Source organism: Galeopterus variegatus, unplaced genomic scaffold (assembly GCF_000696425.1).
Source record: "Galeopterus variegatus unplaced genomic scaffold, G_variegatus-3.0.2 Scaffold675, whole genome shotgun sequence".
Taxonomy (NCBI): domain Eukaryota; kingdom Metazoa; phylum Chordata; class Mammalia; order Dermoptera; family Cynocephalidae; genus Galeopterus; species Galeopterus variegatus.
The window spans coordinates 317,085-332,763 of record NW_007726786.1 but is presented as its reverse complement, the minus strand read 5'-3'; the positions used below and the strand labels follow the sequence as shown (position 1 = coordinate 332,763).

The 15,679-nt window shown below is 43.6% G+C and overlaps 1 protein-coding gene across 1 annotated transcript in view; it reads left to right on the top strand.

Moving 5' to 3' along the window:
* The first annotated feature begins 4,727 nt into the window (after positions 1-4,727).
* Positions 4,728-15,679, top strand: part of TRAK1 (trafficking protein, kinesin binding 1) — a 64,636-nt gene continuing 53,684 nt past the window's right edge. The window contains exon 1 of the mRNA XM_008571291.1: positions 4,728-5,061. Within this exon, the coding sequence (XP_008569513.1) occupies positions 4,998-5,061 (64 nt within the window). The 5' untranslated portion in view covers positions 4,728-4,997. The remainder of the gene's footprint in view (positions 5,062-15,679) is intronic.

Here is a 15,679-nt window from a genome sequence, read left to right as displayed (position 1 = left end):
GCTCCCAGCGCCGCACTCTCCCGAGTGTGCCATGGGCTCGGCCCTACCCCAGACTTTTTTTTTTTTGTCCTTTTTGAGACCGGCCGCACTGCGCTCAGCCAGTGAACCCTGTGAGCGCAACGGATCCGAACCCGCGTCAGGAGCGCTGCAGCGCTCCCAGCGCCGCACTCTCCCGAGTGTGCCATGGGCTCGGCCCTACCCCAGACTTTTTGGAGTGATCTTTGCCTTCCTGAGCCCTGGTGTTGTAGGCCTGTCTTGATGTTTCCCAGCCCCAAGATGTGGAAGCAGCATCTCCCCAAGGAGCCGTGTTCAGGCCTAACCCAGATCTGGGCACCAGAATGTTGTGCTGGTGATGGGTGGGGGTGCGTCCTTGTTGGGCCACTTTTGTGACAGCTGGAAATAGTATTTCTTTTTAATATCATGAAGTCACATTGGTATTTAAAATTTAACTCTTACTTTCCTGATTTTTATTTTGTTCTTTAAAAAAAAGTTTCAATTAGTTTTCTCTGTGACATGCTAATTTGAGTTTTTATCTCCTTTAATTGTACCTTTTCTTGTTTTTTCTTTCAAATTTCATTTGCAAATAATCCTTAGATGTTTCCTCAGTCACTTATTGATGAAGTGGAAAAGGCTTAGGAGGTGGACCGTCCCTGGTTTATATCCATATACTCTTGGTATTTGCTGTGTGATTCTGGGCAAGTGACTTAAACTGTCTGAACCCCTTTTTCTTGTCTGCACAATGGGGGAGTAATTAGGTTGCAGAGGTCTGAGGATTAAGTGAGATATAAAGTACTGAATGACTAGTGTGCAGACAGCACTTCCTTTAATAGTGTGGTTGAAGATGCGGGTGACTGGGAGGTGGCCGCCTACATGACAGTCAGGCTTCTCTGAGGCTGCTCCTGGGACCTGTACCTGTTCCTGACTCTCCTTGGGTGGGCAGTGATAGGGGCAGTGTAGGATCATAGTTGGGAGGAGGTTGCTTTTTCAGCTGCAGTGAGCTTGGGCCAAGGGAGGGCTGTAACCCTCAGGAGTGTTGGGACTCTTGGTGTAAAGGAAAGTGGATTTGAAGCCAGATAGACCTGGATTTTACTCTTGGAACTGTCTCTGCAGAGCTATAGATGGATTCCTTTATCCTTCTGAGCCTATAAAAGAGTTTGGGTGTAGACTTGCACTTTTAAAAAAAAATAATGCAGAGCTATAGATGGATTCCTTTATCCTTCTGAGCCTATAAAAGAGTTTGGGTGTAGACTTTCACTTTAAAAAAAAAAAAAAAAATCTATACCATATACTGTAAAATAGACATTCACTCTGAAACTGCTGGAGGCCCATAAAATTCACCCATAAGTGAGTGATGCTGTTTCCTTTGTGCTTATTTTTACACTCTGTTTTGTTTCTTTCCCATTGTCTTAAGTAAATTGGATACGTGCAGTTTTGGACTTGATGTGAGTTGTGTTCAGTAATTCGTTATTGTTTAGAAATGGTCTCTCTGCCCCTTCTCCCACCCCAACCTGTCACTCCTCATCACTGTGAACTCAATGCCTTCGGATTAATCATGCTGAGAAAAGCTTATTAATGGCATTTCTACCTCATTTACCTAATTATAGCTTAGACATTTGTACTCTTCTTAATTGCTCATACTAGCTTATTTCCTTTTTTTTTTTTTTTGCAGCTGGCCAGTACATTATTTCCTTCTTTAAAGAAGTAGAGTGATGAAGAGGATCACAACTAACATTTACTGCAAACTCATTTTGTCCCAGACTCCATGCTAAGTGCTCTGCCATACATTAATTAATTAAGGCCTCACCCCCCATCTCTGTGACATGTACTGTAATCATCCCCATTTAGCAGGTGAGACTGCTGTGTCTAACAAGTTCACAGAGATGGTGAATGAAAAACCTGCACCAAACCTCAGGCCATTTGACTCAAAAGCCCATGCTCTTAACTATGAAATTACACTGCCATCCACCCATCCATCAGTCCATAGGTTCATCTGTCCATTTTTTTCATGGGTGATGAGGAATGAATAAAGTCTTAAGGAAACTCATAGTGCTGTAAAGTAAATGTGCCAAGCCTTTGTTTAAGGGGTTTGTGTCCTCATTTAACTTTCATATGATGCTTTGAAGAGTTTGCATTTTCTATTCCTTTATTAAATCTTCATTTCGCAGATTCATATCGGACCTTCCCCCCAGACATATTAGATTGAACTTGTTGAACATGCTGATTTTTGAAGAGTCTGTTAACTGCTGATTTGTTTTATTTATGAGGCCTTGAATTTTTTTTTTTTTTTTTTAAAGAAATACCTTAAGGAACTTTAAACAAATGAAGCCTCGGGACACCAGCCTCAGCTCACCTGTCTGGAGGAATGACATCTGAGAGGGCTGCTCGGTGGTTTGCTGTGGGGCTGTTGAGAGGCACCATTATTGCCAGAGAAAGAGGCACAATAAAAGACCAAAGGCAGAGATGAGACATGAATGGATACCAGGGGCAGTTATGGGAGGAATTAAAATCATTGTCTGCTGACTTTAAATAGTCAGATGTCCTAGAAAGCTTATAATGTATGTCTAAGTTGGGGTCAGGGAGAGGGATTAAAGTAAGTGAGGGAGGCTATGGGCTCTGATCTCTTCATGGACCAGGAAGAATTTGGAGCTGGGTTGGGGATGCCTTGGAGGAAGAAGAGATGCCAGAGGGGCACAGGTCCTCCAGGGTGTAGGTGACAGCCAGGGGACAACATGGTGCCATTCCCTTGTCCCCTGCATATTCTGAACTTTTCTAAAAACGTATTAACAATGTTAACCAAGATTCACCACCACCATCACTCCTCTGCCCCACATGTGGATGGTTTCCTTTGGCTGCTTGTGGTTGGGGCCCCTGCCTTTAACTTCCCTTTCTCCCTTCTGGGACTTGAGGAGGCTCTGCTATTTGATAATGCTAAAGGGGCAGGAACCCCGCAGTTGACAGGGGAACGGGACCTGCTGTCACACTGCAAAGGCTGGGCCAGATGGGCAAGCGGGAGGTTCTGGTTGTAGCAGCCTGGCATGGCTCTGAATGAGGAGAGGGTGCTCCAGAGGTGGAGAGACTGCTGGAACAGAGGCAGGGGAGAGGAGGCCAACTTTGGAGACCTTACAACCCAGCATCACAGGCTTCTCTGCTTCCAGTGATTTAGGAAGGTTGAGTTAGGTTTGTGCAAAATATGGACTCTGCCCAGGATTCTATGTATAGAATGTGTGTCTGTATCATTTTCCTCTTAATTTTCTATTATATATACACAGACAGACATACAGATACTTATACATATGTACACTACACACATATGCGCTGCTCTTGACACCAACGGCAACTTGTAGTACCTGGCCAACAGGTCAGTGAAGTAAGTATTGTCATGTGCTTCATAATGACGTTTCAGTCAGCGACGGACCACATATACGATGGTGGTCCCATAAGATTATAATCGCTGTACTAGGTGTGTAGTAGGCTGTAGCATCTAGGTTTGTGTAAGTGTACTCTATGATGTTCACACAATGACAAAATAGCCTGTTGCGTTTCTCAGGACAGATACCCATCATTAAGTGACACGTGACTGGTGTTTTGGTTTAGGGCAGGGTTCTCAACTGGGCGATTTTACATCCGGGGGATATTCAGCAATGTCTGGAGACGTTTTTGGTTGTCATATCTGGGGGATAGAGGGTGGGGATCCTGGCATAGAGTGAGTGTAGGAGCCAGGGATGTTGCTGAGCACCCTGCAGTGCCCAAGACTGCCTTCCACAGCAGAGAATCCACCCCCAAACCTCAGTGCTGATGTTGAGAAGCTTTGCCTCAGGGGATGGAGTTTTACCTATAGTAAGTATAAAATTTGTCTGATCATCCAGTACCTTGTTTTTATTATAAAAATATCAGACATATCACTCAGAACTAATAAATGCTAACTATTTTTTTTTTGAGGAAAGGAAACATTACAGTTGGACTTAATAAGGATGGTTTCAAAGCCTCATTCCCTCACTGCTTCCCCAGAGGCAACCACCTTCCTTCAGGTGGGCTGTTTCCTTCTGCTGTGCATTTTGACTTTGATACACATGTGAGTGTCCATGAAACAGTATATTGTACTGCATGAGCCCTTTGTCATGGTGTTCTCTATTTCTGTGTTGCAGGCTGTTTTTCCAGAAGTTTGAGTAAAGGCATGAGCAGAGGATACTACTGTCTCTAAATGAAAATGTTTCCATTTTCTAATTAATTTATATTTCCTTTAGGTGGTGGTCAAAATTTTTAAGGAAAGATGTTTAACGTTTTAAATCAGGTTGAGGAAAAAAAACCAAAAGTAATGGTTTGCAAATTTTAAAAGGTGGTATTTTTTCAAATGCAGAATCTACTTTCTATAGTGACCCAGACTTGAGCAAATAAGTAAGTTTGTCTTTACATTTGCTAGAGGTGATGATGGTGCTAAGCCCCCCGGTGCCCCACCTGCCTGCACCCTCCTTTCTCCCTGTGTGGCATCTATCAGCCTCTGCTCCCAGCATCCTTGGAAGACATTTCCTCCATCTCTGCATCATATTTCAGAGCTGGCCGGTTTCTGTGGTAACGGTTAGATTGAAAGATGAGCAGCAAGCAGGAGGCAAGGCTTGAGTGAGACGGCCGGTGGTGGTGTGTGTCCCTGACGTCACCCTCTGGGCGTCTGGATAGGACAATTCTGGCTACTCCCATTCAGGGCTGCTGTCCAGTGCCGCTTTATTAGCAGGGCTGCCAGGGGCTCCAATAGCTCTGCAAATTGCTTTCCTTTCTGCTCCTTGTGCTCTGCCTCCTATCCCCCAATAGAATTTTTCTTTTTCACTGCCCCTTTTCTGTTTTTGGCTCCAGATTGTCATTAAGAATGCACATCCTAATTCTGGTATGTTTTGGGATGCTCTTCTGCCCAGTGTTCTGGAAGGGCAGGGAGGCATGGCAGTGTTTTACTTGACGTTGATGGCGCTGTGAAGTCTGTTCTTTCCTCTGCAAGAATTCTGACTATGCAGAAATTTATCGAAGCGGATTATTATGAACTAGACTGGTATTATGAAGAGTGCTCGGACGGTAATTATGGCCCTTGAAAAATAGAGCGGGGTTGTGTAGGGGCATTGTCTCTCTCTGGGGGAGGTCCTGAAACCTTCTGGGGAGATGGGCAGAAGGGGAGGGGGTCACCGGAACTAGCACTGCCGGCAGACATGCTTGGCTCTGAAATTTTCCATGGCATGGTGGAGGAGATGGCAGGTGGGCAGGGCTCTTTACAGTGGGAGACTCCTTCATGGTGTGTATGGTCGTTTGCTTAGAAGGGGGAGATGGTTTCTGATGTGCTGGGCTTGCAAGTGTGGTGCTTCTGTTGCATTGAATTCTCTCTGGTGTGAGACGTGAGTGTGTTGTTGATGCATGTGTGCGCAAGTGGAAATGTGTTCACTGGGCTCTGTGCTGTGGAAGAGATTAGGAAACTAGAGGCTGGAATAGTATGCTGAGGAGGTGGCTTCTTGAACTGTCAGCAGCAGGCCTGGAAGAATCTGCCCTTTGCTGAGCCCACACCTGGGGACTTAGGGGAAGGCTGGCGAAAGGCAGAAGCAGCTTCCCACCTAGCTGGTGATTCAAATGAATTTTGCTTGTTGGAGCCAAGATCGGGGTGGGGAGGTATTGGGAGGGTCAGGGAGAGAGTGTATCTTCTGTCACTATCTTGGTTTATGCAGGGAGGGTGTGGCACATTCCAGAGGAGACTGGGTGGAGGCCGAGTTGTATGGCTGGACAGGTCTCAGGAGGTTTCTAGCATGTGGGAAATAGCACTGAAGTGCATTCTCAGAGAGATCACAGGGGAAGGGGTCTCAGGCTCCTGCGGTGTTGGGCATCAAAATTGTGTATTACACATTAATCTGCTTTCTTTAATTTCTTCTTGAAAATGACCCTTAAATCACATGGCTTTACCATAAAAAGGATGCAATTAATATATGTACTTTGAGGGTCTGTTCTCCAGTGATGATATGTTCCCAGTCCCACAGAGCCATTAATAAGTAAGGTAACTGCTTTTTTAATTGAACTGGGAGATTCAGATTGCTCTAACTGTGACTAGATTTGATTAACCTGAATGATGTAACAGGATGGGAGCTGGCCTAGTTAGTAAGCTGAAGAACTGCACAATTATCTCTTGTCTGCTGATCTTTGCCTTGACTATGAGCTACAGGAGAGGAGTCAAGAGGCTTTCTCAGGGGGTGGTATTTAAATGTGCTAAGGAACTTATGCAATTGAGCACCACTGTCCCCAGCATTAGATGAAGACACTGTCATGTTGGGTCCTTGTGGGTCCTTAAATATCTTGAGTAATGAGGCTGGTGGTCAGCTCCCAGGGTCTTGAGGGGAAAGGATGAATGAATTCTTTTTTCTTTAGGATATATTCATTCTTAAGTTCTCTTCTATTACCTAAGTCCAAGAAGCAATTATAAGTATGCTTCTTTTTGTAAATCATCATTGACCTCTTCTAGTTTCCTTAGTGATTTGTGACTGAACTCTCCGTAACTTTTTAAAGTGAGTGATTAAATACATGCTCAGTGTACCATTGGATTAAGGAGCATTGATTGCAGCAGAGCGCCTGTCACAAGGCCTGTGGATGAATTGGGTGTGGCCATGGCTCTGGTGGATGCCTTCCTAGAAGTGGGGGAGGAAGATTTCTTAATGTCTTGACCCAGTTGCTACACTATCCAGTTCTGTTTACACTCTGAAATAAAGCCAGTCACTGGTGGAGGCCGAGTTGTATGGCTGGACAGGTCTCAGGAGGTTTCTAGCATGTGGGAAATAGCACTGAAGTGCATTCTCAGAGAGATCACAGGGGAAGGGGTCTCAGGCTCCTGCGGTGTTGGGCATCAAAATTGTGTATTACACATTAATCTGCTTTCTTTAATTTCTTCTTGAAAATGACCCTTAAATCACATGGCTTTACCATAAAAAGGATGCAATTAATATATGTACTTTGAGGGTCTGTTCTCCAGTGATGATATGTTCCCAGTCCCACAGAGCCATTAATAAGTAAGGTAACTGCTTTTTTAATTGAACTGGGAGATTCAGATTGCTCTAACTGTGACTAGATTTGATTAACCTGAATGATGTAACAGGCTGGGAGCTGGCCTAGTTAGTAAGCTGAAGAACTGCACAATTATCTCTTGTCTGCTGATCTTTGCCTTGACTATGAGCTACAGGAGAGGAGTCAAGAGGCTTTCTCAGGGGGTGGTATTTAAATGTGCTAAGGAACTTATGCAATTGAGCACCACTGTCCCCAGCATTAGATGAAGACACTGTCATGTTGGGTCCTTGTGGGTCCTTAAATATCTTGAGTAATGAGGCTGGTGGTCAGCTCCCAGGGTCTTGAGGGGAAAGGATGAATGAATTCTTTTTTCTTTAGGATATATTCATTCTTAAGTTCTCTTCTATTACCTAAGTCCAAGAAGCAATTATAAGTATGCTTCTTTTTGTAAATCATCATTGACCTCTTCTAGTTTCCTTAGTGATTTGTGACTGAACTCTCCGTAACTTTTTAAAGTGAGTGATTAAATACATGCTCAGTGTACCATTGGATTAAGGAGCATTGATTGCAGCAGAGCGCCTGTCACAAGGCCTGTGGATGAATTGGGTGTGGCCATGGCTCTGGTGGATGCCTTCCTAGAAGTGGGGGAGGAAGATTTCTTAATGTCTTGACCCAGTTGCTACACTATCCAGTTCTGTTTACACTCTGAAATAAAGCCAGTCACTTGCCATGGTCAATCTGGAGGTTGAAAGGAGGCCTGCTCTTATCTGGGTGTCCATCTGAAAGATTTTCTTACCCAGCAGTTCCTCAGTTGAGTCTTTTGGCCCGGAGACACCCTGATCTCTCCTCTTCCAAGAGCAAAGGAAAATAGAAGAGAAGATGGCTCATCCATCCAAGGGTAAATAAATATTGATTGCTGCTATTGTCTGAATGTGTGTTGAGCATAACTGCCCTTTAACCTTTTCCCGTTTTGGAGAAGGTTGATGGGACAGAATTTCCTAGGACAACTGGCATTTTCATAGTCCCATTTAAAGATGGTAGCAAAACAGTGAATAAAAGGAACTGAAGCCCAGAAATGATCTGGTTTAGGAAACCTACAGGAGGGAATTTTAAGTATATACTAATTTTCTGGTTACTTGTTTACACATTTCTAACTAGTTGGGTTCTTTCCTGGCTTCAGGCAGGTTAGTCTGGAAATGAAATTTGTTCCTGTTTATATTTAGCTTTTAAATCGCAAATCAGTAGAACACACAGCATTGCTTTGTCTCTCTTATCATTTGGCATTTTGAATCCTTGAGAGAAACTTCTAGGGAACTTTTGATACTAGTAACAAAAGGTGAGTCAAATGTTTTGAAAAAGATGCAAAATCATCATTTGTGTGAGAGTTACTGACTCACACTTAAATTGCAGCGTTAGCACTGAAAAAGTAATGTCTGTGGATGGGAATATAGATTGCAGGCCAATCAGGGCCCTCTCTTTAAAAGTCAGAATTAAGAGATGGCTGCTGTCCCTTTCATGTTTGAGGTTAGGAGAGCTTTATTCAGTGTTGAATCACTGTATTCTCCCCCATATCAATTTTAGTTGTGATGGTCTTACACATATCTCTGTCCACCCCTTCCCCCCCGACCCATACCGCCATACAGTAAGATCCAGAGGACATAACAAGAAGCATGGGAGAGGGGCTTATAATAAGAAGAAATTGAAGGAGTTTATTGCCCATTACTTTACAGTAATTTATAGAGATTTGAAATAGCCAGCAATCAAGCTAATCTAGGAGTAGCCATCACAGAATTTGCACATATGTACTCGGTGTTTACAGTTTAAACTCTGGTGTTAAACAGGGTCATAGTTACCTAGATAGGATGTGTCCCATCTCTAGTGCAAAACCTCTAAAACCTGGCAATCGTTGAAAATCACCCACTTATTAAAAAAGCAGATTCTCAGGCTTACTTCCGACCAGGAGAGGCCCTCAGAAACCTAAGTTTTTAGCACATGCTTTGGGGGGTTGTTTATTTTAGGTGTGTTTGGGAAACTGCGCCAATGTCAGTGGAGAGCACCCCAAGCAGGGGGGTCTGGAAAGTAATTCTTTAGGTCAGTCTCAGAACCTTATGTAAAAAAAAAAAAAAAAAAAAAAAAAAAAAAAAGCATGTGAGGCCTTTTTAATTTTCAAAAAGGCTTGAGTTCGAGTGTATGTCTGTAAGTTAAAGAAATAGAATGCCTTTTGGGAATGATTCTAGAAACAGGTAGAACGGCACAAAGAGCACAGGCCTCTGGGGTCTGCATTTGAGTCCCGTTTTGCGCTTTGTGTGGCCACGTGTTTGGGCACATGCTGGGATCTCTGTGAACCCAGATTCCCCATCTGGAAAATGGGAATAACCACACTCACTGGAGCCTTTGTGAAGAGTGTGAACAAAGTAAAAGCCCTTTGTAAACGATGAAGAGCCAGGCCAGTGCTTACTTTTGTTTCCTTATAACTAGTACTAGTTATGAAGTGCTTTTAAAAAAAATCCCTTTGGAAAGATGAATGGTGTTTTGAACAAGGTGTGGTTGTTTTGACCACCTGTTTTTTGGCAGCAGTTTCTTTTGTTATCAGACTTGTTCTGCATCACCCTCGCCTTCCCACTTTGCAGTATCGTAGATTTGAATGTCAGGGCAGGAGGTGGTCTGGTTCATACTGACTTTATAAATGACGGAACTCAGATAGATGGTCACAGAGGTTGTTCTTGTGGCTTGTTAACTCCATAATGAAAATCCATGGCAATATGCAAGCAGTCATGTGGGCTGTGTTTTTCACTTGATTTCAGTGATCTCTAAAATGTCACCCCAAGATGGGATGGCTGGTTCATGAGTGAAGTTTTGTTAGAGGTATTTTAAGCATTAATTGGAAACGTAGGTTCATTAGATGATTTTTCTAATTTTCTTATACTGTTTCCCTAAGTGTCAATGCAAACAGACCCTGTTTCTTTGTCTTGTGTTTGTGTGATGCACCCTTGAAGGCAGAGGTTGACTTCTCTCTTTCCAGACACAGCACTCTCATGAATGGCTTTTAAGGTGATTTTTTTTTTCCTTTTTGTCTTTTTTACTGACCAGTAATGGGATCGCAACCCTCAGTGTCGCGCCCGTACTGGGGACCGGCAACGGGATTGCAACCCTCGGTGTTGCGCCCGCACCGCGCTCAGCCAGTGAGCGGGAACCGGTCACCACATGGGATCCGAACCCTCGGCGGGAGCGCCACCGCGCTCGCAAGCGGCGCACTCTCCAGTGCGCCACCGGGCTGGCCCTAAGGTGATTTTAAAAAACAAAAAAGAAATGACATGTAAATAGCTTTATAATGTAACTGTTTTAGACAAGCGTAAGTTTTTATTACCAGCTTCAGTAGAGAGAATGTCCTCCCTTAGACATGGAAACTGAGGACTAGAGCATTGACGAGAAGGCCAAAGCAAGCCCAAATCTCAGATTTTTGGAGCTTCATGGTTCTCTTATTTATTGATATTGATTTTTTGACTGATTGTCATGTCCCCAAGGACCTTGCTTAGGCCATATTTATATATGTAGGGGAGGAAAAACTTTATCTCTCTGCACTTTTAGGTTCAGTAGCTGAGGCCCTGTGAATTAAACTGATAAAAGACAGACGATCAAGAGAAAAAAACAGTTTTAATTACGTACATTATATACATAAGCACGAGCAATCACTCAAAGAGGCAGTAATAATTTGGAGGCTTTTAAACCATCCCAAAGGGTGACAAAATGTGGAAAAGAGGTGAGACAAAGGAAAAGGGGCTTTGGGCATTTGTGGGGGAGTAAGTTATGGGAAGGTGTCTAGGAAGTGTATGGTAAGCAAGGGTTGTTTAGTAAGGTTTGTGCAGATTCATGTGGATGCCTTATCCATTGATAAGAGATGGTACAAGAGGGAGACATCTTTGCAAATGTAAATTTCCTTTACAAAGGGGAATTTATGTTTCCTTTTTAGAGCTTTTCTTGCACGTGCTGTTCCTCAATTGCTTCTGCTCAAAATAATCCTTATGCCAAAGCCTGCAGGGTCTTTCATTGGCCTCATATAGGGTAATTTGAACATCAAAATAAATAATTTCGGGGTGGCATTCTGGTCCCCCTCACAGGTGAGCTAAGGTAAGAGCATTATGTGGGAAGAAGTTAGCAGTTTGTTTTGTCTGAATGAGGGGTGATGGGACGTCAGGCTGGGAACAGAGGCTGTAGGGGAGATGCAGGGTGTGAAGGCCAAGAAAGTGTAAAGCTCGTGTCTTGAAAATAAGTGGCCCCTTTCAAAATAGTGCTGTCCAGTGAAACTTGTGATGCTCCAGATGTTCTATTCTGTGCTGTCAGATATGGTAACCATTAGCCACATGTGGCTATGGAGCATTTGAAATGTGGCTAGTGTGACTGAATTTTGAATTTTATTTAATTTTAACTATTTAGGTTTAAATATAAATAGCCCTAGCAGCTTGTGGCCACTCTTTGGACAATGCAAGATACAGCTTTGGAAAGATGACTTTTATGGTAGTATGTCGAGTAGATCTAGAGCAGGGGACACTTACAGAAAGATGTCCCCCTGCCCTGCAGGAGGTAAATGATGCCTTCCTCCTCTACCCTTCCTGTCCAGTGTTCCCGGAGACGAGTTAGGAAGTCACTCCCAGCCTCTCTGTTGTAGGTCCCATTGTCTGGTCCATGCCTCTGGTATAGTGCACACATCTCTGCTACTTGTCTGTCTTTCACGGGCCAAGCCCATGCTGAGCTCTAGACTGCATGTCCAGCCTCATCCAGCTCTCTCCGTCTCTCACTTGGTGGAAGGGATTCCCAGGCTTTCATGCTGGACTCGGGGGCTCATATTTTACTTTGACTTTTGGAGAAACAGTTCTGTCAGAGAAGATGCTTTTTGCCTGTCTCTGCCTTTAACCTTGAAGTAAATGCAGATGTGCATGAGTTTTGAGAATTTCCTCACATCCCTTACGGTGGGGAAGGATGGAAGAAGAGGTGGGGGGGATGGGTATTCCTGAAGAGTGTCTAAGCTCAGAGAAAAGGGGTGACATGAAGAGCCTAGGGCAGTCCTGTGTTCAAAGTGTTATGTTATACACAGCAGCCAGCCCGAAGGGGCTTCCTCTGGCCTAATATGGGGCGATTTGGACATCAAAATTAATAATCAGGTTAAAGGGTTGTAACTTATGTAATAAAGTAAGAATCTATGAGTCCACATTGATATAAATAAGTGAGTGACTAAGTAGGAGAGAAGAAAAGTTATTACTAACAGTAGAAAGCCAACTAATAAAGGCAGGAATCAGAGAATTAGAAATTCGCCATTTGCCATCCATTGTAATAATGGATTAAGTCAAGAATCATCAAAACTAGTGGTCTCAAAGTATATCACCACAAGACCCTTTTGAATTACAAAGGGAAAAATAGTAACTTTATAGTGGAGAAACCTGGCAGACATCACCGGTGCCAAATGATCAAAGTTAGCATTGGCAGTCATAGCACTGATCCACAGCAGGTGCCTCCTGATAAGGTGCACTGAAAAGAAAGTAGCACCACTTCTGTGTCATTCTTGCCAAAAGCTCATAAACTCAATCTAATCATACGAAAACATCAGGCAAGCCCTAAGTGAGGGACATTCTACAAAATAATTGGCCTGTGTTGGCCACAAACATCAATATCTTGAAGTACTCAAAAACTGTTCCAGATTAAAGGAGACTCTGAGTGATCTGTCAGTTGAATGCAACAAATGATCTCGGATTTATTTTGCCATAAAGGATGTCACTGGGACAACAGGGGAAATCTCAATAAGGTCTATAGATTAGATTATAGTATTCTTTCAATGTTGAGAGAGAGAGAAAGCAAATGTAATAAATTATCAGCATTCAGCATTTGAGGAATCTGGATGAAAGACATTCAGAAAATTTTGCACTATTCTTTCAACTTTTCTGAAATCTGAACAGTGTTTTAAAAAAGGCGTAATATTCATTGTTCGATTTTTTTTTCCTTTTTGTCTTTTTTCGTGACCGGCAACGGATCACAACCCTCAGTGTCGCGCCCGTACCGGACCGGGACTGGCAACGGGATCGCAACCCTCAGTGTTGCGCCTGCCCCTCGCTCAGCCAGTGAGCTGCCGGTCTGTATGTGGGATCCGAACCCTCGGCGGGAGCGCCGCTGCACTCCCAAGCGGCGCACTGTAGCAGTGCGCCACCGGGCCGGCCCTCATTGTTCGATTTTGGTGGAGGTATACAGGTATTTGCTATAGTATTCTTTAAACTATTATGTATATTGGAATATTTTCATAATTAAAAGTTGGGAAAAATTTATTTTAAAAAGTTGTGTCTTAAATGTTTATTATATAATATGTAGAGACTTTGAAATCATTTGTTAAGGATAGCCTAAATTTGAGTTAAAAGATGAGTCATAAACCACTTGGTTATGAGTAAAATCACTTGAGAGAATATTTTCCAATGTGTGAACTCAGCTTTTCTTTTCCTTTATATGCACTGTGGCCCAGCACAGTATCCTACACAGGTTATAGCCAATCTGATACTTGCTGAATGAATCATGTACAAGGGGAAGATTTTTCCTCCTTTCTTTCCTCCTTCCCAGGGGTTCAGAATAAGTGATGCTCTCATTCAGAAGACCTGATACATGTATCTATTCTCATTTGAATTGAATTAATAAGCTCAATTTAATAACGTTTATTAAGATTAAAGACAGATTTTTTTCTGTTTTTATGAACTTTGTATTTAAAGCTTACCTAGTTTTTCAAATTGTGATTTTGAACTCCTTGCCTCTGAATTTCTTCTATACCTCCTTTTTAAGAAGAACACATTTTTAACATGGTAAAATGTAGCAGTCATTTTCAGGTTCCAAAAAATTAGCCAGAGAATGCATATGTCCCTAGATTTTACTTTTTAAATAAAATCTTTATTATATTCTGGTTCTTTTTTTAGAGGCACTTGTATATGATCTTATATTAGTCTTTATGGAGGTAGCGATTCAACTTAGCAGACGTTTTTTGCTACCTAAGCAGAATCCTTAGCCCTAAGGATTCAAAAATTAATGAGACGTAGTCCTGACCTTGTGTGGAGAATTAATTCTTTTATGATGATCTTGCCTTTGCTAAAGTCTTCCCTCATGGTTACCTGGGGAAGGTGAATCACCAGAGAGGCAGAATAGGTCCCCTGGTGTGGTTTTTAGGAGCAGGGAGACTTGCCACAGTGTAGCTAGGAGGTGGCTTAAGCACACAGGTTCCAGGATGAGCTGCGGTTCTCTGAAATGCCAGCACTTGGAGCTGCCTGTCAGTGAGTTTGATGGAAGAACCTGCCATTCTCACTGTTACAGGCAAAAATCTAACAGCATGGAGGAATTGGCATTGAGCTAGGCAATTAAACTGTGGATTCTATTTTTCAGGCAACATTGCAAGCTATTAGGCTTTGCTTCCCCTCCGGCCCCCACCTTGCCTTATTCTAGCAACTGGAAGAGATCTTTATAAATTTGGCTGTGAAAACAGATTTCAGGTGAGAATGGGATTTGTGAAATGCAGATTAATATAGAGAAAATGCAATATATTATTACCAAAGAAGGACTGGGATGAAATAAGCTTAACACAGATAATGGTTACTGCAGTTTTTCACTTTTGCTAGAAATCAGAATGATCACTCCTTTCCTCTGCTTAGTACTGTCATCAGGCTGTTGTCATAGTAAGATTTGTCTCTGCTTCTCAAGCAAATCTTGAAATCTCTCATCTGGGAGTGTTGGGCAATGCTTCACCAGGGCAGCTCCTCCGCTAGCACCCCACCTTTAGACGGTGTACCTGCTTAAGGCTTGGTTGATACTGCCTTGTGCAGTTGCTATAAACTTCCAGGAAGCTACCATTCCTCATTGCTCCAGGGGGGAGAAAAAGTAGGGAGAAGAATTGGGAGGTGGAGCTTGCTGAGTGCTATACCTGCCTGCCAGTCTCCCCTCTGAATCGACAGCACCTGGCAGGGTGGCCCTGGTGCTGGGCAGGCCGATCCCATTCCAGCAGGTGCTTCTTCACGCCCCACCCCTCCTCCAGGCTCCTGGGAGCCACCCCTTCCGGGTCCTCCCTGGGCTAGTGGCCCTGTGCACACCCGTCTACTCCAGCTGAGCCAGGGCATGTTCGTGGCCCGGGCCAGGGCCCAGTGTGTGCCCCGTGGGCCCGGGCCCCGATGGCTCCTCTGGGCAGGTGGCTGGGAGCTCCCCCAAGAACGGCCCCTTAGGGTAATGTTTTGGCTTTGGGGTGACTTCAGCAATGTCCCTAAGAGACATAGGAAAGGAAGAAGAGTGTTTTGAATATGACTGCCAGGAGGAAGAGAGGAAGCCCCCCCGGGAGCAGCATGACACCCTGGACCTTGTGGAAGAGGGTAAATTCTGTACTTTGCTCAAATTTCATCCTTTCCCTGTTAGTGTCTTAATAGGCTTGACTGTTCTACTGATTTTATAGCACTCTTACCATTTTTAAAATTGAGGTCCAACTTAAAGTACAGAGATCATTTGTGAAAGCCTATGTAAGACCCCCACCAAGAGAAGCAACATTTCCGTGTGAGTGGCCTAATGTTGCCCCTGTAATGCCCATCCCCCCCCCAAGAGAAGCAGTATTTTCAGCTCCACAGGAAGTCCCCTGCTCCCCTTTCTAGTTTACATG